The 25871-nt window shown below is 42.5% G+C and overlaps 1 protein-coding gene across 2 annotated transcripts; it reads right to left on the reverse strand.

Annotated features, from left to right (window-relative positions):
• Nucleotides 1–641: 641 nt before the first annotated feature.
• On the reverse strand, nt 642–24616 carry ANKRD42 (ankyrin repeat domain 42). 2 transcript variants are annotated; one of them, XM_075919448.1, is made up of 12 exons: nt 24550–24616; nt 20659–20822; nt 18903–19010; nt 18151–18270; nt 17320–17455; nt 13003–13203; nt 10796–10921; nt 9422–9527; nt 7733–7902; nt 7178–7304; nt 3533–3695; nt 642–780 (listed from the first exon to the last, which is right to left on the reverse strand). In XM_075919448.1, exons 1-12 carry the CDS (start codon nt 24584–24586, stop codon nt 685–687), a joined length of 1554 nt encoding a protein of 517 aa, XP_075775563.1. In that variant the 5' UTR covers nt 24587–24616; the 3' UTR covers nt 642–684. The 2 variants fall into 2 exon arrangements, with proteins under 2 accessions (XP_075775563.1, XP_075775564.1); XM_075919449.1 differs by lacking the exons at nt 642–780; nt 3533–3695 and adding an exon at nt 5620–5765.
• Between the last annotated feature and the right edge of the window lie 1255 nt (nt 24617–25871).

Genomic DNA, 25871 nt, shown 5'->3' on the forward strand with positions numbered 1-25871 from the left:
TAAGAGTTTGGATAAATAAGAATACCTGGTTGGGTGGCTCAGTTTGCACAACACTGCGAAAGAACTTCACACATTTATATCTTCTGATCTAAAACACTTATCCATTATGGGTAAAACTTTCAAAAGTGATTTAAGTACTAAGCTTCTAATTTTCATGGAAAGTCAAAGGGACTTGGGAGCCTAGCTCACTTCTGAAAATTGAACTTGAGCATTTGAAAAAACTTACCTTATGATTTGCTAACCAGTCACTTCTGTGTGCTCGTATAGAAAGGGGAAAAAATCTCCATTTTAGAAAACTGGATTTCTGAGCTTTAAGATCTAATTTAAAAAACCAGGTATATAACTAGTCGAAACTATAAGGATTAGAAAACATACCTGCTGTTAAACATTAAGCTGCAAATATACTCTATGCATGTAACTAGTATCTTGAGGCTAGCCTACCACTGTCAGGGTAGAGCTGTTCCATAACATTTCCACTCCCTCTAGTGCCATATCAGAATGTATATTGAAAACAGAAAGGAATAAAAGATAACCCTTGTTGTTTAGCTCATGTAAATACTGTCTAATATGTCTCTGTTCTGACAGTATTGGAAGGCATTGCATATCCCGTGTGAATGCCCTTCTCTAGGTCTGCCTGCCACTCTTGACAAGATGGATGCAAAACAGCAACTCTCCATTCGCACCTCAGTATCGTCTCACAAACACTCCGCCAGGGCTGCATGGTGGCTTTTTCTTTATTTTCTTTTTCTCTTTGCCAAAATCAGAGGCAGTCTCACCTTCCTAAAAAAAAGGATATAAAGCCATTAAACTGCAGTCACTCACCCATACCTGTTCCATAGCAAGGAAGGATTTTAAATCACAAACTCCTTTGAACATTCACAAAATACTGTCTTACAGGATAAAGTATGCAGTAATAGCCAAGATCATGGCTTATTCTAACACACCTGGTTATTGAGCTTGTGGTTTGGATAACAAGCCACTGGCATGACCCTTATATCTCATTTTAATTTCTTTCTTCCCTTCCACCTAACTTCACATACCCTGCCAGCACTGTCTTCACTCCCAACTATCTTACGCTTCTGCCTGGCCCCTGTTATTTGCCTAACGTGAGACATTGAAGCAGGTAGAGGTGCCACTTCCCTATTAACAATCCCTTCCTGGGCTAGATACATCTTTAACATATATATATATATATATATATATATTCAGTTTCCTGCTCCTGTCAGTTTTAAGAGGAGTAAAGACTTAAAAAGTGTAGCAGTTTCAGCTAAGCAGAACTTTCACTTCAGCTCTGGTATGATTTGGTACTGTCCACAGGAAACTAGAAAGCTGCCAAGTATATTTTTAAATGCCACTTGTTTGTCCTTAGCAACCAAATCTCACTTTCAAACTCCAGCTTGTACTTTTCATTAGATGCACTTAAAATACTGTAGGGCTATGTCTACACTGGCAGCTTCTTGCACAAGAACGACTTGTTACACAAAAACTTGCCTGCTGTCTACACTGCACGCGCGTTCTTGCACAAGTAAATTTACAGTCTAGCATTGTAAAACAGGGCTTCTTCCAGAAGAGTTATTCCTCTCCCCACAAGGAATAAGACCTCTTGTGAAAGAGCTCTTCTACAAGAGGGCAGTGTAGATAGGTAACATGAATTTCTTGCACAAGAAGCCCCTATAGTTGAAATGGCCATCAGAGCTTTCTTGCACAAGAGAGCATCTACGCTGCCATGGATGCTCTTGTGCAAAAGCACATGCCAGTGTAGAGGCACTCTTGTGGAAGACTTTTTGCTCAAGAACTCTTCCACAAAACAGTTCTTGCACAAGAAGCTGCCAGTGTAGACGTAGCTCTAGCTGTTTGGGAACTCTCGAAAAATACCTGCTTTGTTTTTCTGCATCTTTAACTGAGGTCTGTTGCTGAGTGGGGGGCAGCAGAGGGGTTTGGGTGGTACTCAGAGATTGCATTATCTCTGCATACCCTAGAGAATGAAATAAAACTAGGGGCTTAAGCAGTCTTTATTAAACCACTGCAGTCAAGCAGACCCTCAATGTTAGTGGACCCTGAACTATCTCCAAAAATTGAGGCAGGTCCCTATCAAAATACAGCATTAGCAAGAATACTGCTTCCAGCCAGCTCCCTGCGACTCCAACCACAGGGCTCACCTGGCAGGCAGGGCTCCACTCCCAGCCAGCATAACTCACCAGCCATTCCTGCCCTGGTTGCCAGCCTACTGGCCAGGTTCTCTGCCCCTGGGCCTCTGCCCCTGCAGGCTGCGTGCTGCCAGACTGGATGAGCTCCCAGCAACTGGCAACCTCTCTGGGGATCTCTGGTCCAGCAACATCTGCAGTCCTGCCAAACCACAGATGTTGCCAGACCAGAGCCCCAGACCACAGAGGTTCAGCCTCTAACATTGATCTGGGCATAAACTTTTGTGGGTAAAAACCATTTCATCATCTGAAGTTGTTTTTACCCACACAAGCTTATGCCCAAATAAATCTGTTAGTCTTTAAGGTGCCACAGGCTTCCTTGTCGTTTTTGCAGATATAGACTCACATAGCTCTACCTTTCTGAGAAAATAACATTCCTAACTACAACTGTGCTGTAATTTTAGTGTCTGGCCAGAAGAGGGCAGTGGGAGAATTAAACTAAGTTCATTAATACAGGTGGAACCTTGTTGGCAAGTTTCAGGCAATGTGCACACAAAACACCAGGGCTACGTCTACATTGGCAAGATTTTGTGCAAATACTTTTAATGCAAGAGTTTTTGTGTTAAGTATTTGCGCAAGAGAGCGTCTACACTGCTATGTGCCTTTGCGCAAGAGATGTGCTTTTGCGCAAAAGCATCCGTGCCAGTGTAGATGCTCTTTTGCACAAGAAAGCTCCTATGATCATTTTAGCCATCGGGCTTTCTTGCGCAATAAATTAACATTGCCTGTCTACATTGGCCTCTTGCGCAGTCAGTGCAGTGTTAGGATGTCAGTGTTCTTGAGCAAGAACTCCCTGCCAGTGTAGACGGGCAGCATTGATTTATTCTCTGCTTATGTGGGAAAGGTTTTCTTTGCCCATGGGCTAGAAACTATGGGGTGTAAGAAAGCAGGGATTGTGGACCAGAGTTCTGTAGCAAGGGGTAGATTCTGTTGTATGTGCCAGGGCTTCTACATAATTTTTTGCTGTTGTTGGGGACTAGAGGAATTGGCTTTTTTCCTGCACTTTCCAAAGCAGTACCTGACAGGATGGGCTGTGGTCTGATCCTGTGGGTCATATGTACCATGACTATGTTGTTTATATCTTGGGTGTTAGGCCCAGGCCCATCGCCAATACTAACATCAAGAGAGAAGCTGTGTGCCTATTTGGCAATGAATGGTGGCTGTAAAAAAGAGCAATCTTTTCTAGCTGCACATCCTCTTTGGTCTTTGGAGAGACTGACCCAGATGCACACAATGGATGTTGCTGGTGTCTTTGTAGCAATGGAGCTAAATGTTACTAATGAACCTTATACCTTCCCGTGTTTTTCAAGCATTCCATATGCAGTCACCTGAGAGCAGAGGCTCATCCCAGAGGTGGTGGGTGTGAGTTGCAGTTTCTCCAGACACTCTTTCAGGTGGCTTGTCTCCGCTCGATAGTCATCCAGCTGATGCTCCAGCTTCTCTCGACGAACTCGCTCATATTCCAACTGGGACTCCAGCTCCTGAATCATCCTGCCAAATGCAAAAATTAGGCAAGCCTGATGAAATTCTGTTAACTGTCAGCTTCTGCCTCTGCTTCTCGGTAATGGTCCAAAACAAGGGTCCAGGCACTATCCTATTGCTGTAGTGCAAGATGGCTTTAAGGAAACCTAGGTGTGAAACACCTGGCACTGCCTTTTCTGCTGCTCCAGTAAGGAGAATTTGCCCCCCAACACCTGCTGCCAACACCAGCATAAGTCCTGGAAGGCCACATTCCAAACCAGCATAAGTCCTGGGTGGTCTTCTATCAGCTAAGATAATTATTTCACCACTAATAGGCTACGTCTACACTGGCCCCTTTTCCGGAAGGGGCATGTAAATTTCATGAGTCGTAGTAGGGAAATGCGCGGGGGATTTAAATATCCCCCACGGCATTTAAATAAAAATGTCCGCCGCTTTTTTCCGGCTTTTAAAAAAGCCGGAAAAGAGCGTCTACACTGGCCCCGATCCTCCGGAAAAAGTGCCCTTTTCCGGAGGCTCTTATTCCTTCTTCGAAGAGTTTAAAAGAGACATGCTTCGTGTTCCAATGCATGTAACATCTCTTTGGGATTGTGGAAACACACATTAGCTAGCACCTGACCTTGCTCCCTGTTGCCTATTCCCAGCTTCTGGCAAACAGAGGCTAGGGACACTTTGGAGTATGGTTTTACATCCCTGCCTATCCTAGGTATCCTCTATGAACTTATCCAGAGTTTGTTTGAACTCAGTCTTGGCCTTCACAATATCCTCTGACAAGGAGTTCCACCGGTTGACTGTGAAGGAATACTTCCTTTTGTTTGTTTTAACCATGTTGCCTATTAATTTCATTTGGTGACCCCTTTGGTTCTTGTGTTATAAGTACATAACACTTCTTTATTTTCTCTACACCACTCATGATTTTATAGACCTCTTTCATATCCTCTAATAGTCATCTCTTTCCAAAGAGAAGAAGTCCTGGTCTTATCAGTCTCTTAGCTGTTTCCTACCATAGTCATTTTGGCTGCACTTTTCTTTACCTTTTCCAGTTCCAATATATCTTTGTTTTGAGATGGAGAGATCAGATCTGCATGCAAGTATTCAAAACGTGAGCGTACTATGGATTTATATAGAAGCAATATGATATTGCTTCTTGAAAGCACTGACATTGAAAGCAGGGGTAATTAAATATGATGTTATTATTGTATGAGTAAAGGGCAGCAGAATTGTACTTAGCCTGCCTTGATTGACTAGTCACCCTAAATGGAACCTCATTTGCTAAGCAGGGGTAGGATACCAAATGCCGGTGAAGAAGAGAGAGGGTGGAGCCAGGTGTTTATATCTGATAGTGCGGGCTCTGCCTGTGGAGTTGTAGACACTAGTTGACCATCCTTTCATCTCTCCACTGTATAAAGGTAGAACTGATTACCTTTATACTGACTACCTCAATTGAAAACCCTAGTTCTGTTCAATGATCACCAGAACTGAAATCATTTAGGCTATGTCTACACTACAGATACCATTAGAAATGCACCTGCACCACTGTAAAATCTTTCATGTAGTTGCTCTATGACAATGGGAAAGAGCTCTCCCATCGACATAAACCATCCCAGCATGCGGCAGTAGCTTTGTCAGTAGGAGAAGTTCTCCCACTAACATAACGCTGTGCTCATTACCACTTATGCTGGTAAAACTTATCAGAAGGTGGAGGGGTGGTTCACATGCCTGAGCTACATAAGTTTTGTCAACGTAAGTAGTAGTGTAGACATGGCCTTAGACCTGATGTGATGTAGTAAAAAAGACTAGACAGCCTGCTCTAGCAGTGAGATTCCCTACTCGCTGCTGAAATCATGGAGAGCTGGGCTAAATGGTGAAACCTCAGAACGTGACAAGGCTGCAATAGCAGAGTGATGGCAGCAGGACAGGGGCCAGCAGAGGTGGAGAGTGACAGTGGGACAGAGAGCAGCCAATATAGCAGGGAACAGTGGCACCACCCCACGGCTTCCCTATACCCCATCCCAGGGTGGGAGATGAACTCACATGAACACACCCTTTAGACTCTGGGATTTCATTGACCAAGGACAGCAACTGTAAATGGGGTGCAGTAGAAGGAGAGGGGAGTGGTGTGTTAATAGGACATTTGGACTTTCAATCATAAGGGTGAGAAACTGAAGCAGAGAACATAGTCCAGCATGGATGCTTACTTGACCACCCGCCCTGTAGTGGGGTGCTGTGGACTGTTGCCTAACTCTGTGCTCCTAGATGAGGCAGCACCTTCTCCTCAATGCTCACAAGAAACCAGCCCTAACTCCCCTGGGCAGCTGATTTGTTATAATCCACCCGTCACCTGCCCCAGAACTCCCTGTGGGCTGCACAGGGACAATCTGTGCAAGCAGCCTCTCCATTCCTCCAAAGGCTGGGGGGTCCTTACTCAGAGAAATATCCTCTTGCTGGCCAGATCCACCACTTACCATAGCAGCTGAACCAGCTCTCTCTCATCAGATCCCAATGTAGCTCCCTGAGCACCAGCAGTTTTCCAGAACAAGATCACAGGATAGTCGGGGGGAAGAAAGGGGTGAAGCCTGGGGTGATATTGAGAGGAGGCAAGGAATTGATGGTGGAGACAGCAAAGAGTCGGAGGAAAGGGCAAGAGTGGAGGCTGCAGCAGCAAAAAGGCTGAAAACTAGAGGGGTCCCAAGAGAAGGGTGGAGGAGAGGAGTAGCACAAACCGAGAGAGAACTGCCTGAGCGGCAGCAGGAGACAGGGGCTTTAAAACTGGGCCTTGGACAATGGTGAGTAGCAAGGTGTCCAGGAGGAAGTTGGAATAACTACAAAAAGTAACAGCGACATTTAATATTCCAAAATCATAGCAAGAGAGTGTGATGCTTCCTTTGAACTCAGGACATTTAGCAGAACATGTCTTTACAGTAAGCACTGGGGAATTAGGTAAACGTTATGGAGTACGCTATACGCCCAAGTATGCCTTGGCTGAGGTTTGTAGAGCTAGGAGCCATCTGTAGAGCCTTGTGTAGACACGTCTACCCATGGATGCAGATATCCACAGATAAACATTGGTACCCACAGGGCTCTGCTCCCAAGAGACACTAGCCAAAAGAGAGGAGTGGTCCTGTCACACCTGAGAGCCATCTCCAGCCAGCAGATACTGGGGCTGGGTGTGGTATAGCCACACAGCTGGGAGGGCTGATGGTGCAGGGCACTGGCTTCTGGGTGCAAAAGCACCACATTCCTCTCCAGTGGCTGCAGCATCTCTTGTGAGTAGAACCCTGTAGATCCCAATGTCTATCCACAGTTATCCTCATCCACAAGTAGATATTTGTATCTGAGCAGGGCTCTAGCCAGCTGATAAGTTCTTGCCCATACATAGGTACTGCATTTGAAACATCATAAAGAAATACAAAAATATGTCACACTCTACTAGCTCCTTCCATCCATGGGTCTCCACAGATTTTACAAACATTACAGAGTTAACTGAATCTTACTTTTCAGCCTCCCTTTCTTCTTTCTTCTTCTTCCTCTCCTCTACAGTTATTCCCCCCAGTTGTTTGTAGTTGCTGTAGGCAATTTCTAGAAGTTTCTTTAATTCTTCAATCTTTTGGTAGGCTCTTACTGCAAGACAGACAGTTGTCTAAGTAGCTAACATGATGATGTGGAGGTTGGGTTTTCTGAATGTTAGGAGATACTTTTTGGCAGTGGGCTCTATTAGACTGTGGAACAGTCTCCTTCAAAAAGTAGCAGAATAGCCATTGTTTAGTAGATTTAAAACTACATCTGATAAATCATTCAAAAATACACTATAAGTAATAATCCTTGCTGGCTTTACAGAAATAGACTGTTCTAAGTTATCTTCTGTTCCAACTTCCAAAAAGATTCAAATATTTTTCTTGATTTCCACAATGTATTTTAAGCTCATTGGTACTGACAAAAGATTCTGCAACCAGTAGGGAGAAATTCTGCAACTAAAAATATTTTTCCTGGGGATCTTCTTGTTTCCTTCCTGTTCAAGAGAAGAAACAGTAAAGAGAGACAGCACTTACTGCGTGCATCTCTCTTTTTTGCTTCATCCAGTTTTAAATCTTCTGTGGCATCTGTGCTCCCTTCCACGCCATGTCTGTCAAAAAACTTTACATCGCTGTCATCTAATTCTTCATCAGAATCGCCTTCAGTTATCTGGCTCAAAAGCTCCACAGCTGCCAGATGAGCAAATCTGCATAACACAGAGAAATATCCAGTGACATACACATGCGGCTTTAATGTACACAGGGGAGCCTGGTGCAGACTGAGGCCCGCTAAAATGTTTTTTGCACCATTTTGATGCTGCTGCACTTCTGCCTCGGTAATATCCTGTGGCAGTTAGTTGCACCGTTTACTAAATTGTGCAGAAACATAGGTGACTGGTGCCTGTCGGGAGAGCAGGTACAGAAAGGGCCACCAAGAGGAACAGGGAGGGGGCATGAGAGGGCACCTCATTTAGCAATTAAAATTTTGGTGGGAGCACAGAGGGGCAATGCACCTCCCTGGTGCTACTATGAGTCACCGATGTGCAGAAATTTAGTTATTTTAAATGTATATTGCTTTTTAATTTAATCAAATAAGCACCTGTGTTATATTTAAGGGTAAACAGGAGTGCACAGCTGGCCTTCTGCAGCATTTATTACTTTGTATACTCAATCATGTCGCCTCTCAATGTCTTTTCAAAACTTAACATAAAAAACAACGAATGGTCTAGCAGCACCTCAAAGACTAACAAAACATGTAGATGGTATCATGAGCTTATACCATCTACCTGTTTTGTTAGTCTTTAAGGTGCTGCTAGACTATTCATTGTTTTTTAAGTTTTTCCAGTTACAGACTAACTTGGCTACCCCTCTGAAGCTTCAAAACTAAACAGTGCTCATCTTTTAGATCTCGCCTTGTATGCATAGTTCCCTCTAAGGCTAAGCTATGCGCTTGTGTACGTGTGCAGAGGAAATTTCTACCCTGCACACCTCCTAAGCAGAGCAGTGCAGCAGCATAGCGGGAGGCAAGGGGGGGGGGGGGGCGGAGGCAGCTGTTCTGGCCCCAGAGGAACCACCTGGCAGGCAGGAGGGGTGCTACTGCCGGGGGTTGGGGCCTCAGGCTGGAGGTTGCTGCTGCTGGGAGTTGGGGTTGAAGGGATTCTTCATTCCTATTATTAAAACACAGAAGGGAAAGGTACCCAAAAAATGAAATGCTCAGAGTTGAGAACAGATCCTGGATGTGAAGCCCTCTTGCTATGTATGCTTGGATCACTGCCCAAGAATCCATGCCATAAGCAAGTCTGGAGCTAAGAGCTCTTTTGTCTTTTATTGCAACTTGGAAGTGTAGGAGGCATTGTGTGTAGTGAGCTGGAGGAGAGAAGGTAGGACTATGACAGTTTGCTTTTATCTCTGTCCAGCTCTGCTGATGACTTCCTGTGTGACTTCCGGAAATTTACTGACTACTCTGTGCCTCAGTTTCTCTTTCTATAACATAGGGACATTGTGCCTCAAAAGCATCACAGAAGATTTGGGATGCCTTGTTCATTAATGAGAGCAAAGTTGCATGAGACTGCTAGTGCCAATGGGAAACAGTTATCTGCTACATTGAGTGCCACTTACACCAATATAAATCAGGAGTAACACTACCTGAATCAGCAGAGTTACACTGATAGAAGAACATTAAGTGCAGAAGTCAAAAAATTAGAGCTCAGAGATCTGAACTGCTACCTCTTGGCTACATCCTTTGGAGTTTCTTCAGCGTCATTTGTAATGTCGCAATTAGCTCCCATTTCAATCAACCATTGCAAGCAGTTTATATGCCCTTGTCCAGCAGCTGAGGAAAAGAATTTGTACTGAAGTCAGTTATATGCACATTTTTATAAACAATTAAAAATGCCTTTTCCCTAACATGACTTAAAACCCCCTGAAGATGAATGGTCTATAATGTCACTAGGAATCCATGATGCAAATACCAGTTCAAATGAACCAAATTCTACCCAGAAGTATAAGCCTGTTTTTTATTTTCATTTCCTCTATTCTGTAAAAGTTACAGGCCAATCCTCCTCATTTCTGACTTTTATGTTTCACTAGAAGATTTACCCAATGTTGCTCAGGTCAGCAATATCCCTGTATGACTTGAGGGGAGGGGAGAGTCATTCCCTGTACCTTCCTCCCTAAAACTCAGCCCTCTCTTAGAGCAGCAGCTTGGGGCCAGGTGAGAAGTGCCTGTCCATGGCCACTAAAGCGGACACAGCCAGGGTTGGGGGGCATGTCCTCTGATTGGGGACAGACAGACACAAAAACAGACAAACCCTCTCAAGTATATAGTAGAGATAGCGGTCTCTTTCTCCACTACTGCCCCCTGCTGTCCCAGTGGGATTTCAGATGTCCCATCTCTGGCTCCTTGCTGCCCCCTGTGGTCTTTATAGTATAGTTCTGCAAGCAGAACCTTCCTATTCTGTGTTCTGAGAAACAATTGCATTCCAGGCACATCTTATTGCCCTGGCACAACCAAACCCCTACCACTTCCCGCAGCTCCCCTTGGCTGGAAATGGCAAACCAGAGCCAATGGGAGCTGTGAGGCTCTGTGGTTACAGAGATTTTAGGTAAACAAAATGGAGTGGGCCCATGAAACAGTTTGAGAACCACTGGTCTAGATAGTATCCAAATATAACACATTTATATACCAGCCTGGCATGCAGGTCCTGGACTATGCTTAACAGGCAGCTGACTGGAATGGCCAGAGTGGTTGCCATAAGACAGAAATTTGGCTTAGTTCAGTCTTCACAGTGTGACTACAAGACAGCAAGGCAGAGAACCAAAAATGGTGGGAGAATGCATGAATAAAAAACTGGAGGATGAACTGCAACATCTTGCTACCCTTGATGGTGCAGCAGTAACAATCGAGACATCAACTTGTGACATGTAAAAAAGATGACCATCAAATATGTGTTTTTGTGTACATAATCTCTGTTGGCTGCCCTTTGGAGCCCTTGGGAAAATGAGATGCTGTATTTCATGAAGCTTACCTGATGAGCAGCCACTTAACTAAGTGAACAAGTCAATAGCAAACAGTAATGAGCTACAACACCAGTTCCTGACCTTTGTGCATGAGAGTGGATCCCTTATCATCCCGCTCATTAATATTGATGATACCACTTTCCACCAATCTTCTAAGCATCACCAAGTCCCCTTTGAAGGCAGCAATATGGGCTGGAAATGCTAAATCTGAAAAATGGAACAGATATGATTCTAAGCAAAGGCCAGTAATTCCAATAAGCAGACAAACAAGCTATTTTTTCTCGCCTTTCATAGTTTCTCTCTCTAAAAAATAATTTAAACATGGAAATTTCATACTTGTTAGTGAGATTAATGCACTCTTCATTGGTTGAAACATGGCTGCAGAACTCAGCACTATCATCACAGGTTTCACCAAGCATGTCTTGGTTATTAGCTATAGGCATCTGCTAGTTCTACTGAAAGAAGATTCATTTCATATTTCTGTAGCAAAAATATGCCTTTGGTTGAAATATAATGGACTTATAATGCTAGAAACTGAAGTTCTCTTATTTTCAAGTCAAGGGTCCTATGTAGGATTTACAATGTTGTTATTTTCTTGTAGGTTTCTGCAAAGAAAAGACTAATAGATATGGAATGTGATTCAAAAATCAAGCAAGCCTGCCCTTCAGAAAAATAATAATGGGCTAGCTTCTGCTATCCTTGCTCTTGAATAATACCTTATTTAGTAAGTAGTTCTATTGATTGTAATGGGACTATTGCCAGAATGAGTTATTACTCCACTTAATAAGGGAATCAAAATCTGGTCCTATGTATGTAACTGCCTGACATTTCTGGACATTGCAATGTGTCAGATTTTAAGAGAAATGTGAACAGCTTTGTATAACTTAAGCAAAATGACCGCATAGCACAGTGGTGCTGCTTTTGTTTTCATTATCAGAACGTTAGTGACACATGACACGTGTAAGATCGCAACTAGAAATCTAAACCTTTACATATCAATAACGGAAACAACTATTGGAAGCTTCAGATGTTTCTCATACTGATTATCCATTCTGTGCCTGTCAGGACTGTTCCCCACTCTGGCACTCCAAGTGCAGAAGGTGGGGGCCTACAAAGACCCTGAATACCTTGCTTCTATAGACTTTGCTTACAAAAAAAAACCTCACCAGAGTCACAGATGCACTGGCTCAGAGAAAAAAGCCCAAAAAGCTGCCACCATGATTGATTTCATCCTAAAAAAACAGGAGGGAACACTTGAATTCCTTCCCCAGGGGTACCCAAAGTTTTTGCCCAAAAAGAGCTTGAAAAAAGAAAAGAGAGAAACAAGCTGCAGTCTCTGGTAGCTGACCGCTCATCTTAGGCAGGCAGATACACACTCACACAGAGCCCCTGTTCCTTTCCAGGACATAAGAATCAAATCATCACCTTAAAAAATGATTTTATTAACAAGAAAAAAAAGATATACTTGATAAAGCAAACATAGAGAACATCGCTTAGATAGCAAATGGGGGAGAGAAGGCATAAGTTCACACAGAGAAGTTTAACCAAACAACAAAAACAAAGAAAAATATCCCTATTGTGACTAAATATACCTTTTCCCTTTATTTACTCACAATCCCTTTCTGGTTCAGTCCACTTCTATGCCCAATATTCTTTGTAGGCTTGGTAATTCTGATTACTGCATGTTGCTCCCTCCAGCCCTTAACTTAGAAGTCAACAAAGGAAGAGCAGGCAGGGTATCTACATGCAATTCAAATTTCAGCACAATGGTTCGTCTGGTTCCGTGCCAACAATAGCCTTAGCTACCTGAGGCTATGTCTAGACTACAATGTTTCATCAGAAAAAGGTACACAAATTGCACTCCACAATTTGTGTACCTTTTTCCGACAGTTTTGTCAGAAAAGGCTTTTCCGAAATATGGCCCATCTACACTGGGCCAAATTTCGGAAAAACCTCCTCTTTCGGAAGAGCCTTTCTTCCTCATGGAAGGAGGAAGACAGGGCTTCCAAAAGAGCACATCTGCTCTTCCACAAAAAAAAGCAGAAAAGCAGACACGTTGCCTGGACGCGACCCATAGTCAAGATGTAGTCTGAGTCTAACCCTTTAGCAGGCCAGCACTCCTCCTATCCATCACAGTGCTAATTGAAAGTCAGTGTTGATTATCTGAATCAAAGTTCAGGTCATTTGCAACGATCATTTTGACAGGGTTAGTGTTGCGTTGTGGAATTTTTTGTTATTGTTGTTTTAAAAGCTAGTATCTCTGAATCTAATTTCAGGGTCCTACTCACTTTCCTCTTCTTCTGGATGATCTCTCTCCTCTTCCACTCTGCCAATGTACTGCAAGATATTATCCTTATAGAACCTCTGTGCCAAATCCTTTGGGGTCTCACCATGGTCATTCCTGGCTTTCAAAGTGTGAGACACACTGGTCATTTTACTAACCAAGAACTTAAAACAATGCAGGTGGCCCTCCATTGCTGCCAGATGAGCTATGGCACAAAGGAAGAACATGGCAATATTAAACCTGAGCATTGTCACCTGCCAAATGAAGAGTCACTTAGCCAAGATTTACTGTACAAAGACTACTGTTAGGGTCAGATTTAGACTATTGATTAGATGTCAGCTAACTAAGGCTTATCCAGGTTTTATTAATCAAAGCCAAAACAGTACAATACAGAAACATGAGAATTAATATCTCACAGTCCAGAGAACAGCTTCTCAGCTGCTTTGAATCTGCTCCAAAGTGTGACTTAATTCAGTTTATTTAATTTTACATACATAGTGAAGCAATTTATAACAAACAAAAGATAAATCTAATTTCACACCTATTTTTCAAAATACAAGATCCTCTTATACCAGCCACAAAAACACTGAGTGATATTCAACCAATAGCATTAGATGATAGTGATATAAATATTTTTATCCTAATTGTATCTAGCAGCAATTCGTATATAACATTCCTTAACAGAACGTACATCTTGTTTCTGAGAGTTCCCACATTCAAAGGAACTAAGGTTTGGAACAGTTTAACCATTAGTAGTAAATTTCCACTCTAAAGCTCAGCGTGAGTAACATAACATCTTGCCCATTGTTATTTTCATTCAGATATGGTATTTACAAATACCACCAAGACCCAAATCCAGCCCCCATCCCATCATACGCACTGTGAGGAAGGCTCTCCAGACATGTATTACTGCACCAGAAGTGGGGATATGAGTCTAAGAGGCTGGATTAGAGGCACTCACATGGGCATCTGGTGGCTTAGGCAGGGGAAGGCTTTGCCTTCCCAAACCACCAGCCTGACCCCACCCACACTCTGCCCCCAGAACACCTGCTGTAGGCGTTCTGGGGATGGAGTGTTGCTGCTTCCTGCACCTGCCCTCTCTGCTCCAGGGAGGGTTGGGCGGCTGCCTTGGGCCAGCTGCATGGCCTCTTCCCTCCCTGCTCTGGGGAGACTGAGCCGCATGTGCACGCAAGCGCTCTTCTCCTCCCCAGGGCCTCAGCAGGGGGCGGGGCTGTCGGTGGGGCTGTGAGCCTGCCTACCCCAGCTCCAGCTGCACTGACCGCCCATGGGTGCTCAGTCCTTGCCCAGTGCATGGGAATCAGCAAAAGGCTGGTTAAGGACAATAGAAATGGAAGATCCACTGTTGAGATGATCCTGCCATCTTTCTTTCTCCATGAGTTGGGGCATGTGAGTGATCAAACATGTTACTTCAGCCACTGGGACAATGAGCTGTGGGGATGCCATCTTTTGGATGAACACCAGCCCGAATCTTGAACACCCGTGGCTGCTGAAAATCCACTACCAGTTTAGTGAGAGGAGATATTTAACCTTGTCCTAGCCAAATTCCAGTTCAGGTGGAGGCAGTATGGTCCAGTGGGTGCGACACTAAGTCCAGAGCTAGGGAACCTTGGCTCTGTACCCTCTGACCTTCTGTGCAACCTTGAGCAAGCCACTTCACTGCCCCATGCCTTAGTTTTCCCATCTATAGTCTGGGGACAGCAATACTTATGCTCCTTTGTAAAGTACTTTGAGATCTACAGATGGAAAGTCCTATTAAGAAGTAAATAATTACATTTTGCTTCCCTAAATGTCCCCTATAATTTAATTTCTATACAGAATACCTTAGGGAATTCACTTTCTGTGTTGAATTGTGTAGCAATGCTGTGCACAGCAGCTGTTATGTTCTACCCCAAAAGTGATTCTTTTGTTACGGTGGGTTACATGTTACTTTATTAATATTACAGGGTACGGGTACATCTTTATTTTTAATATTTGTAAAGAGCATGGATAGCCATAATGAAATGAGCTATGGAAGTGAAAAACACATGCTCATTGCATTATAAGATGTAGTATTTTCCATTCCCATCAGTGGAAAATGGGAAGAAGGAACTGAAACTCAAATAAGCACTTATTAATTACTTAATGTCACTGCATGAATTATTTTTTTAGTATGGCTGATATGCTACAGAAAGATTGAATATTTCTCTGTAAAGTCCATTAGTGTAAAGAAAATTCATTTCTCTTCAGTTAAGAATCCTATGGCTAAAACATTATACCCACTTCAAGTACCACTAATGTATTTACTATGTATAAACTAAAAGCACTATTTAACTAATAATGCACAACCTCCCACTCCATGCAAATTCTAAGAGGCTCTGAGGCAGGCTGATTTGTGCAGATTTAAAAAATGCATGCTGCATAAGGCCAGAATTTAAGGAATGAAATCACAGCTCTGTTGAAGTCAATGGGAGTTTTGCCATTAGCTCTAGTGGAGTCAGGATTGCATTCCACCAGTTGCAGACTTTCCCAGAGATGTGAATTCAACATCTATATTCTTACTGTTAGGTACCGATTTTTGTATTATATCGAAGTGGTCTGACACTTCCCATTATAAGATCCTATTTTCAGTTGCTTACAATTTTGCCAAACTTCAACCGTTTAGGCTGATATTTTCTATGCCAGGCATCTGCCTCATGCTGATTTTTTGTTGTTATTAATTTCAGCCAAATTATGTTGTTTTTCCCTTTTAACAAATTCTGTTAACCTTTCCTTTGAAGAGGTCTGGCTCTCCCACACTTTGGAGCAAGCAATTTAAAATTAGGGAAATAGGTGACCTTTGTGTCAGGGATGTGCCTTTCGCCATCCCAGCAGACTTGCTCTACCCTCCCCCTTCCTCCAATCTGGCCAAGTTATAAGCCTAGAAAAATGGCAGTTTGCTCAGTCTTCCTAGATTTTATCAGCTACATTTCCTGAGATTCTGTCCGTAGTGGGCATGTTCCCATCCAGGGCTGAGCAGGGCTTTCTCTGCAATTGCAGCTCTGGGCTGCTGCAGGCCTAGCCGATTCTAGGTCCAGACGCCTGAATGGAGAACAGGGAGACTTTTTCCTGTGCTCCCAGTGACTCCTCACCATTGGGCCAAGACAATGTAGAGGAGGAAGCTGCCTAATTCAATGTGAAAAGGAGAAGAGTGAGACCTGAGGGAAGGACAGGACAAATAGACTGACACAAGGAGCCTCGAAGGGGAGACAAAATAGACTGACTGGGCCAAGAGCCTGGGAAAAGGAGCTTCCAGGGAATGACAGTAATATTTGATGAGGAGCCAGGGAGGAAGACTGGGAGCAGGAAAGCATTAGGAATGTGTGTGCAGGAAGTGAGTTGAGGTTTGGGTGAGGAGAGAGACAGATCAGATGTAGACCAGGTAATGGAAGACTGGGGCTAGTTGGACAAGGGGACTGAAAGCTGGGGAGACTGGGACAGCTATTTTGAAGGAGTGAGACTGGAGGCTTTTCTCAATGACCAGTGCATGGCAAGATGGGGTATAAATCTACCTCACACTTGCCTGTCATGCACTACCAGTCAGTGTGGACTCTGCGGTCTACCTCACACTTGCCTGTCATGCACTACCAGTCAGTGTGGACCTACTTCTGTTTCAAAGAAGAGTAGATCATAGTGCACTAGGGAATTTTTAGTGTGCAGCAGCAATGGCCATATGGCTGTTAGTATGCAACATGCTAGAGCAATACATATTTATACCCCAGCATGCTGTGCATTAGTTGTTTGTCTGGACAAGGCCTAAGATTTGGTGAGCAAGGAGACTAGCACTGGGATGAGACACCTGAGAAATAGAGACTGAAACTTCGTACGTGATGAGAATGGGATTTGGATGAAGAGTAAGGGATGGGGCAGAGACAAAATTGGGGAAAAAAGCAGATAGGCCAAAATCTCTTCTCAGTCAAATGTAAAGCTGAAATAACTCCCTTAAAGTCACTGGGGTACTCTAGACTTATCCAAGTGTCACCAAGTTCAGAATGAAGCCCAATAGTTGCAACTTTGGGTATATGAATGAGAAAGTGCCATAGAATATGTTTAATGAAACTCACCACTGGTTGCCATTAAAAGAAGTCAGCATTAGCTAACAATTTCCATGCATCAGTGTTTCATAACATAAATTCCCCCAACCCTTAGAACATAACTGTGGCAACTACATGAAATCTATTAGCAAATATTGCTAGTATACATTACTTGTAATTTGTTAGATAGTCACATCACAGAGCAACTAAAAGCCAAAAGTTAGAGCTTTAGACTTTTTTCCCCAAGGTACCTGGAAGATTTCCATTGTTATCCACATCATTTATACTAGCTCCCCATCTGACAAGAAGCTGCAAACAACCCAAGCGACCATGAAAAGCGGCATAATGGACTGGCTTCCACTCATTCTTATCTGAAACATTTGCATCCTAGAATGAAAGAAGCAAGTTCATTTATTTAGTTGCTTTACATTTCAGTGGAAGCAATATGTATATCTCCGATTACATTTGTAAATATAAATCAGGTATTTATAGTAGGTATCAAAAACATTTATGAAACACTATTTAAATTCTGAGTTACCTTAAATAAAAATGCTGTGAATAAATTATTCCCATGTATAGGCATATAGATATATACTTTCCCTCTAAGTTTTGTTTTATTTAAAATATCAAAACACAAATACATTATCTAAATATTACATTTTTGACATAATTTGGCCATGATGTTACTCACGATGTTACATATAATTTTTGAAAGCTAAAAAGTCTAAATTTTTGAAAACTAAAAAGTACCATTACTGAAAAAGATCATAGTAATTAAAACTTCTGGTCTCCATTTAGCAAAGTCCTTATCAGCTAATGAAATGTTCTGCTTTTCCAAAATATTATTTCTCTGTACATTCTTGGATCATTTTCCTTATGTGCCTCAGAAATAGCACACAGATCATAATTAAGCTACAAATCAAATGCTGCAGTCCTAAGACCCATCAAATCAATGGAAGTTTTTGTTTGCAAAACTTTACCATGATTTGGCCCTGCTGTAGGGATTTGTACTGGATATATGCAAATGTACCATGTCTCAAAATAAAATAAAAAAATCTCCTTTGAAGATAAAATCTCCTCACCATTCCACTCCGGAGTATGGTTTGTAAAGTGTATGACTGTCCATGGGCCGCAGCTAGGTGTGATGGAGTACATCCTCTGTCATCTTGAGCTGTTAGGTTTAATCCATTTATTACAAGAGCCTAAATAATTGCAACACAGAAATTCAGTTTACAAACTTAAAGGGCAAATGTTGTTTCAAGTTACAAGCAGCAGGGTAATTTCTGAGTGAAGTAGGAAGGAGTATTAAATATGTTCATGGATGTTGTCTTTTATCATAGTGATGTGTGCAATATATTGTGCTCCCCGTTCTTGTGTCTGCCTGTTGTCTCTTGCCCTGCTCTTAGATCATAAGCTCTTGGGATAGAGAGCTCTTGGGATATTTACATTCTGGGTTTATACAGCAGCTAGCACAATGAGATCCTGATCCATGACTGAGGCTCACAGACACTATCACTATAGAAACAATAAAGAACATAATAAAATAATAATAATGTATAGGTACATCTATTTTTGTGTTATTTATAATCAGTTGAGTTTTTAATTCTGAAAATATCTAGTTAAGGTTTCCAAAGGCATCTAAGGGATATAAATATCCAGTTAACATCTAAATCTCCTATGCAGCTTTGAAAACCCCACTATGGTATACTGTATGAATCTTGTTATAACTTCTTTTCCAGATTCTGGAGCAGTTTCTCAGCTGATGTGAATTGCACCATTTCACAATGGGTAAGGATCTGCCCTATTTACTTTTGATGTAAATATTTATGCTTACCTGCATACAAGCATCATGACCTCTGATAGCAGCGAGGTGAGCTGCTGTCCAGTCTCTTATAGCTAAAGCTGTTATATCAGCTCCATGCCAGAGCAGCCAGTGAAGACACTACCAATCAAAACAAAGACATTCATATTTGTTTTAAATATAAGTTATCATCATTGATCCAATATACAATTCTAACAGAGTTCACTGCAAGTTATCCATTGACATTATATTTGAAAGTATTATCAGACTTCTCTATTATTACAATAGACCACAACAGGGCATCCATTATTAAGGTGCTGCTGCATTAGGAAGCTACAGCTTCATTCCTTCATCCATCCAAGAAATGTGCCAATAGCTTACTAATGCAGACCCAAGCATGTCTTTTCTCCGGCAACAATTTAAGAGAGGTTCTGTCACTGGTTCCCTTATTGTCTCCGTAACTCAAGCCAAACAAGACTACAACCTGACTTGCAGGGGGGGAGAATCATTGGAAAAATAGCAGAAATTACAGGAACATCACAGATTAATGGAATATGCCAACAATTGGTTCTAAAGATCACAACCTGGGGTCTTGCTAGATCCCTGGAGGTTTCTGGACATCTGGAAAGCAGCAATGTACTTATTATTATTTGCATTTAGCAAGAAGTTTCCTTTGGCATATTGATTTTACCACAGTTTGTTGTTTCAAGGTTAGATTGCTACAGTGCCTTCCACATGGGGCTACAATATGACACAGCAGCTTGTTCAGAATGGAAGCTCATAATACTGATGAAGAGGTTGTCAACTGATTTATGGATCACAAAGTGCTGATTTTGACCTGTAAAACCCTGAATGGTTACAGTCCTGTCAAGTCCTTTTCCAGTCATCTGATGTACTCAAACTGACATTCCATTGATATCAAAGGGCACTGAGCTAGTCTCAAAGTTTTCAGCTGGAATCTTTAATTCCCTTTTCATCTAGTTGGCCAAAGCCCAGTTTTGATTACCTTTAGAACCTGCTGTAAATCTTGCATATTTCCCTCTGCTTTCCCTAAAATGGGGGGAAGAAGACTGGGCCAGTTACTTGAGGGATGAAGGAAGGTATAAATCAGGGGCTTGCCTGGATCCATCCCCCCAGGCTCAGGGCCCCCTCACACTGGGGAGTCTACGCTGGCTCTCCAGCTCCACTGCCCCCACTTCCTCCACAAAATCTATTAGGCTGCCCCCACACACACACACTCTGCTGTGTGAGGGGACTTTGGAGAGTGTCTTTCTCCTTCTCAGGGGCCATGTCAGTAAGGATTTCGATTTTTTTGTGGGTTGGAGGTTTTGGGTTTTTTTTTATTTGTTGTTTTGTTTTTTGCTTCTCACTTGTGTGTGGGCCCCAACTGATTTTTCAGCAGGCCAGTGGCCCCCAAACAAAAAAAAGGTTTCCCCACTGCTATAATTGGAGCCTAGGTTAGAACTGGGAAAGTCTCCTGTGCATTGTTCTGAAACATACTGAGAAATCCTGTGGTGCTGAACACACATAAGGTGCCTAGGGAATGAGAAAGACACAATAAGTCTAGAAAACTGAAAAATAATAACATATTAATATATTATTTTCTGCATCATATTTAAATTGTATAGTCATCATAATACGTTCCTGCTTTACTAATGCTGAATGGATTTACTAAGCAATAAATAAAAGAGATTATTGATTCAGTCAAGCTATGTTCAGTCTCTCCTATCCTGAAAAGCATTGATTTGTAAGAACACTGTTGTGCCCCTGATCTAAAAATCTGTTTTACCTCCAGGCTTCCAGAGTGTGCTGCCCAGTGCAAAGGTGTAAATTTATGTACTAAATCCACCTCATTAATACTGGCTCCACTTTTCACCATTGATGCAAGTTGTTCTACATCACCGGCTTTCACTGCCTCATGTATGTTAGCATGATTTGGCTTCTTCTTGACAACTGTTGAAGAATACCAATAGGTCATTAACCACTTGAATTGCGTTGTGGAGATATGAAACATGGAATGAATTAGAAGATGTGGACATGGAAACATTTATTAGTTCTGAAGATGCCTATCAGTAATAAAATAAATCTGATCTTTACTCTGACAAAACTCCCCATCCCTAATAGCCAATATTAACTTTTTCAGAATAGGGGCTATGGAACTGGATGGTATGTGTGTGAGGATCCTTATCACATTGTCAAACCTACAGAAACATTGGGTTATCCTTTAGTACATTTTGCTACTGGAATGATGATTACTATAGAAAGTGATTCTTTGTCCAATAATAATGCCTAGCTCTTATGGTGTTTATCATTAGCAGTTCTCAAAGTACTTTGCAAAGAATATCAATATCCCCATTTTTCAGATGGAGAAGCTGAGACACAAAGAGACAAGTCCAAGGTCATCCATCAGAGGAGCCAGGAATAAAACCCAGTCCAGTGCATAATCCACTAGGCTACACTGCCTCTATTAATTATTCTGTGTTGCTCGCTATTACGAATACCTATGGTATTTTTTTGATAGCCATCACCTTGTCATTATGGCCTGACATCCTGCTACCATTTAAGTTACTTACAGTATGTCTACACTGTGGCGCTATTTCAGGATACTTCCTGTATCCTGAAATAGCTATTCCATGTCTTGACAGTGTTCCCATTATTTTAAAATATCTTTTGAAATAATGGGCACGCTATTCAGACATCCCTATAAATCTCATTCCATGGGGATTAAGGGACATTTCAGAATAGCGGTTTATTTCTAAATTTGGCGCTGTGTAGACAGTGCCAAATTACGAAATAAACTATTTCAAAATTAACTCAACATAAGCTATGCAATGTGCAGAGCTCAAATTGCATAGCTTGTTTCGAGATAAGGGTGCAGTGTAGATACACTTTTAGGGCCAAAATTTGCAAACCTAAATAAATGATCTGCTAACAAGCCCCCTTGTATGGTTACAGAGAGTTAACTTCAGACAGCTAAGTTTAAAAGTAACTCAAAATGATTAATAAGATGACAACAAAGAACCATCTTCAACAGGAGTGCAATAAAAATGCACTATTGTGTTATTTCATTGGTTTGTCAAGGTGATGAATATCCTCACAGATATAGGGTCCAATGCTACAGATCACATACGTTTCAAAATGTGGGCCTTGACCAATTTATGCCTCAATCTCTCCCTGTGCAAGGTAGGAATAATAATACTTCCTCAACACTGTAAAGCAATTTGAGATGTTAAAACATATACATGCTAAGTATTATTGGGAAAAGTATGAAGCAATGTATGTAAAAAGTGCATGAATGTCCCTAACAAGTGTTTTCCTCTCTCTGTCTCCCCACATCATTGTTAGTTATTTATTTGTATTGCGGTGGCACTGAGAAGCCTCACTTATGGACCCAGAGCTCCACTGCATTAGGTGCTGTACAAGCACAGAACAAAAAGATGGTTGAAGCCTGAAAAATCTTGGGCGTTTATTTTCTGATTCGTAGCTTTGGGGAATTTGTTTTGTTTTGGGGAAGGATTGTTTGTTTTTGTTTGTTTATTTTCAGAGGCAGTGTCATCAGTATTTTTAGTACAGTAACCCAACAGAATTTAGTGGAACTGTACTGATTGACAGCAGTTAAGAATCTGTCCCACATGAAGGACATGTTGACATTTTGACAATGCTAATGCAATGAAATCTTTTCCATAACGCAAACACACAGACGGGCTCGCAAACATGGTGAATTTTGACTTGTGAAGTTTCCTTGGAAACATCCAGTTGGTATAGAGGGAGAAGTTTGCACTTCCCATGTTCTGTGGAATGGATAGTGACCCTCTAAAACTGCAGATATACTGAAATCTACAATGTGAAAGGGTAAGGACATTCCAGGTAACAATTAAGAGGCAATATGCTAGAGATCTATAAAATCATAACTGCAATGGAGAAAATAAATATGGATGTGCTATTTACTCCTCAAAACAAAAGAACTAGGGGTCACCAAATGAAATTAATAGGCATCAAGTTAAAACACACAAAAGGAAGTATTTCTTCACAAAATGCACAATCAATCTGAGGGACTCTTTGCCAGAGGATGTTGTGAAGGCCAAGACTATAACAGGATTTAAAAAAGAATTATGTAAATTCATAGAGGATGGGTTCACCAATGACTATTATCCAGGATGGGCAAGGTGCTGTTCTTAGCCTCTGTTTGTTTGCCAAAATCTAGGAATGGGCAATGGGGAATGGATCACCTGATGATTATCTGTTCTGTTCACTCTTTTGGCCACTGTCAAAAGACAGGATAGTGGGATAGATGGATCTTTGGTCTGATCCCCCATGGCCATTTTTATGTTCTTAATCATCTATACTACTTCCTAGCTATCCCCCATTTGTCACATATTATTAATTTTTATTGAAACCATTATCAAAACAGTTATAGAAATTTTTCATTAACAGAAAACCCAGTTTTCAGTAAACAAAAAAATCAATGACCATTCTGGTGACAACTGGGTGTCAATTTCACTATTATTCTTGAAGTAAAAAAAATCAAAAAATGAGTAGGTTCATTATGAACCTTGTGAAGAAGAAACAACATTGACTCTTCCAGGTATTGTTAATTAATAAAAAAATTAAATCAGCTCCACACTGCACCTTTAAATGGGTATTTCAGAGTGCACAGAAGCAAAGATAGTATGATAATAGCATTCATAACTCTTTGAGCCACTTGCAGTCTTTAATTAGGAACCTCAAAACATCCCAAAGTGAGCTCATTTTACCAAGAGTCATCACTGGTACAGCCAGGAATAGAACCCAGGTGTCCTGATACCTATGGGTCATGCCATAACCCTATTTTTAACAAAGCTCAGAGAGGTAGCTCTGTGATAGAAATGTAGCCGTGTTAGTCTGGGGTAGCTGAAGCAAAATGCAGGACAATGTAGCACTTTAAAGACTAACAAGATGGTTTATTAGATGATGAGCTTTCGTGGGCCAGACCCACTTCCTCAAATCAAATAGTGGAAGAAAATAGTCACAACCATATATACCAAAGGATACAATTTAAAAAAATGAACACATATGAAAAGGACAAATCACATTTCAGAACAGGAGGGGGATGCGGGGGGGGGGGAAAGGAAGGAAGGTAATTCACAGACACTTACCTTCCTTCCTTTCCCCCCCCCCCCCGCATCCCCCTCCTGTTCTGAAATGTGATTTGTCCTTTTCATATGTGTTCATTTTTTTAAATTGTATCCTTTGGTATATATGGTTGTGACTATTTTCTTCCACTATTTGATCTGAGGAAGTGGGTCTGGCCCACAAAAGCTCGTCATCTAATAAACCATCTTGTTAGTCTTTAAAGAGGTAGCTCTGTTAGTCTGTAACTTTAAAAACAAGCAGCCATCCTGTGGCACTTTAGAGACTAACAAATACCCACTTCATCTGTCGTGCAGCAGAAACCCACTGCATGAGAGTGCAATGACACCCCTGTGCTATGTCATGCCATGACCCGATGCTGGAGTACAGCTGCCAGTCTACGCGGAGTGGGGGGGAGAGAAGGATCAGTCAGAATAATCTCCCTCTCCACCCGGCTTCTCCCCTGCCTCTGCCCACCCCTCCCCCGTTATTCACCCTGTGGCTCCAGCCTTGGGAGAAGCAGCACCCTGTGTGCTGGGAGGGGAGGGGGCACACGCTGAGCCGGGCTCACCAGCTGGAGTAGCAGCCGCAGCAGCATTTGTAGGCATGTTGGTTCCTCAGGCGCCTCCTCTCTGTGCCTGCTGCAGAAGGGTTGCTATAGAAACAAGTGTACACTTCCTGTGTCCATCACTTCCAGCCCGGGGGGGGGGGGGCTGGGTGTCCCTGCAGTGTGTGGAGGGTGTCTAGGGCCATTGTCACAGGGGAAAGGGAAATGCTGGCAGGGGGGGCCTGTCCCTGGGTTGGGGGAGGGCAGTGTGGGGATGTTGGTCTTGGGTCTGTGAGGAGAGGAGGGCAGTGTCAGAGTGTGTGAGAGAGGTGTAAGTAACGGGGTCTGTCAGGGTGTATATGAGGGGTAGATATCAGGAGTCTGTGGGGGGAAGGGCAATGACAGGTTGTATGTGAGGGGTGTAGGCACTAGGGATGTTAGATACCCTGTAATTGAATAATCTTGTAACTACACCAAATATTATCGGTTACACGATTATTTGATAATCCCTGGGGTCATGGACAGCAGCCACTGATCTCCAGCCCCACTCCCGAGAAGTCCCCTGACACCCCACTCTTCTGCCTCTGAATCAGAGGCAGCAGTCCCTCTGCGGGGGGCCTCAACTCCCCTCAGACAGAGGTTGTGCCTGCATCCCATGGAGCAGCCTCCATACCTGGCAAGCCCAGACCTGCTGTGGACAGAGACTGCTCTGTAGCAGCCTCCTCTGCCCTCCCCCCCCCCCCCACCTGACTGGGGGTGCAGGCAGCTCCATGGAGCCAGTGCTCAGCCAGGGAGCCAGCTTTTAAGATGGGGGGAGACAGCTGATACAGAGATTGTAAGGGAGGGAGGGGAAGTGTGTGAAGTCAACAAGATTAACCAATAAACCCAGACTTATCAGTTAATCATGTAAACTACACTTTGACATCCCTAGTACGAACCAGGAGTCTGCGAGCAGGAAGGAGGGCAGCATGAGGGGGTCTATGAGGAGTGTAGGTCTTAGGATTCTTTCTGTAAGTGGAGGAGACCAGTTGTTTGAAAGGTGGGGAGTGTATCAGAGTGTCTTTGACTGGAGAGAAAGCTGGGGATGGATAGGGGTTTCTCTAAAGAGAAATATCAGGTTTTTTGGAGGGGGGCAGTCTTTAGAGGTGACCTGTTTGTGTGATATGACTATGTTTACAGAGATCCAAAGTGGTATGTGAGTGAGCTGTATGTAGGTGGGTGAACAAGGGAGGAACAGGGTGCAGCTGCAGTCTCTCTGTGTGAGAAGCCCTTCTATGGTGAGAGGGGTGGGTGAGTTTGGTGCGTGTCCAGTTTGGTGCGTGTCCCATTTTGAGTAGTGGCTTGTA

The sequence above is a fragment of the Pelodiscus sinensis genome, chromosome 1 (assembly GCF_049634645.1).
Source record: "Pelodiscus sinensis isolate JC-2024 chromosome 1, ASM4963464v1, whole genome shotgun sequence".
In the NCBI taxonomy this organism is placed as follows: Eukaryota; Metazoa; Chordata; order Testudines; family Trionychidae; genus Pelodiscus; species Pelodiscus sinensis.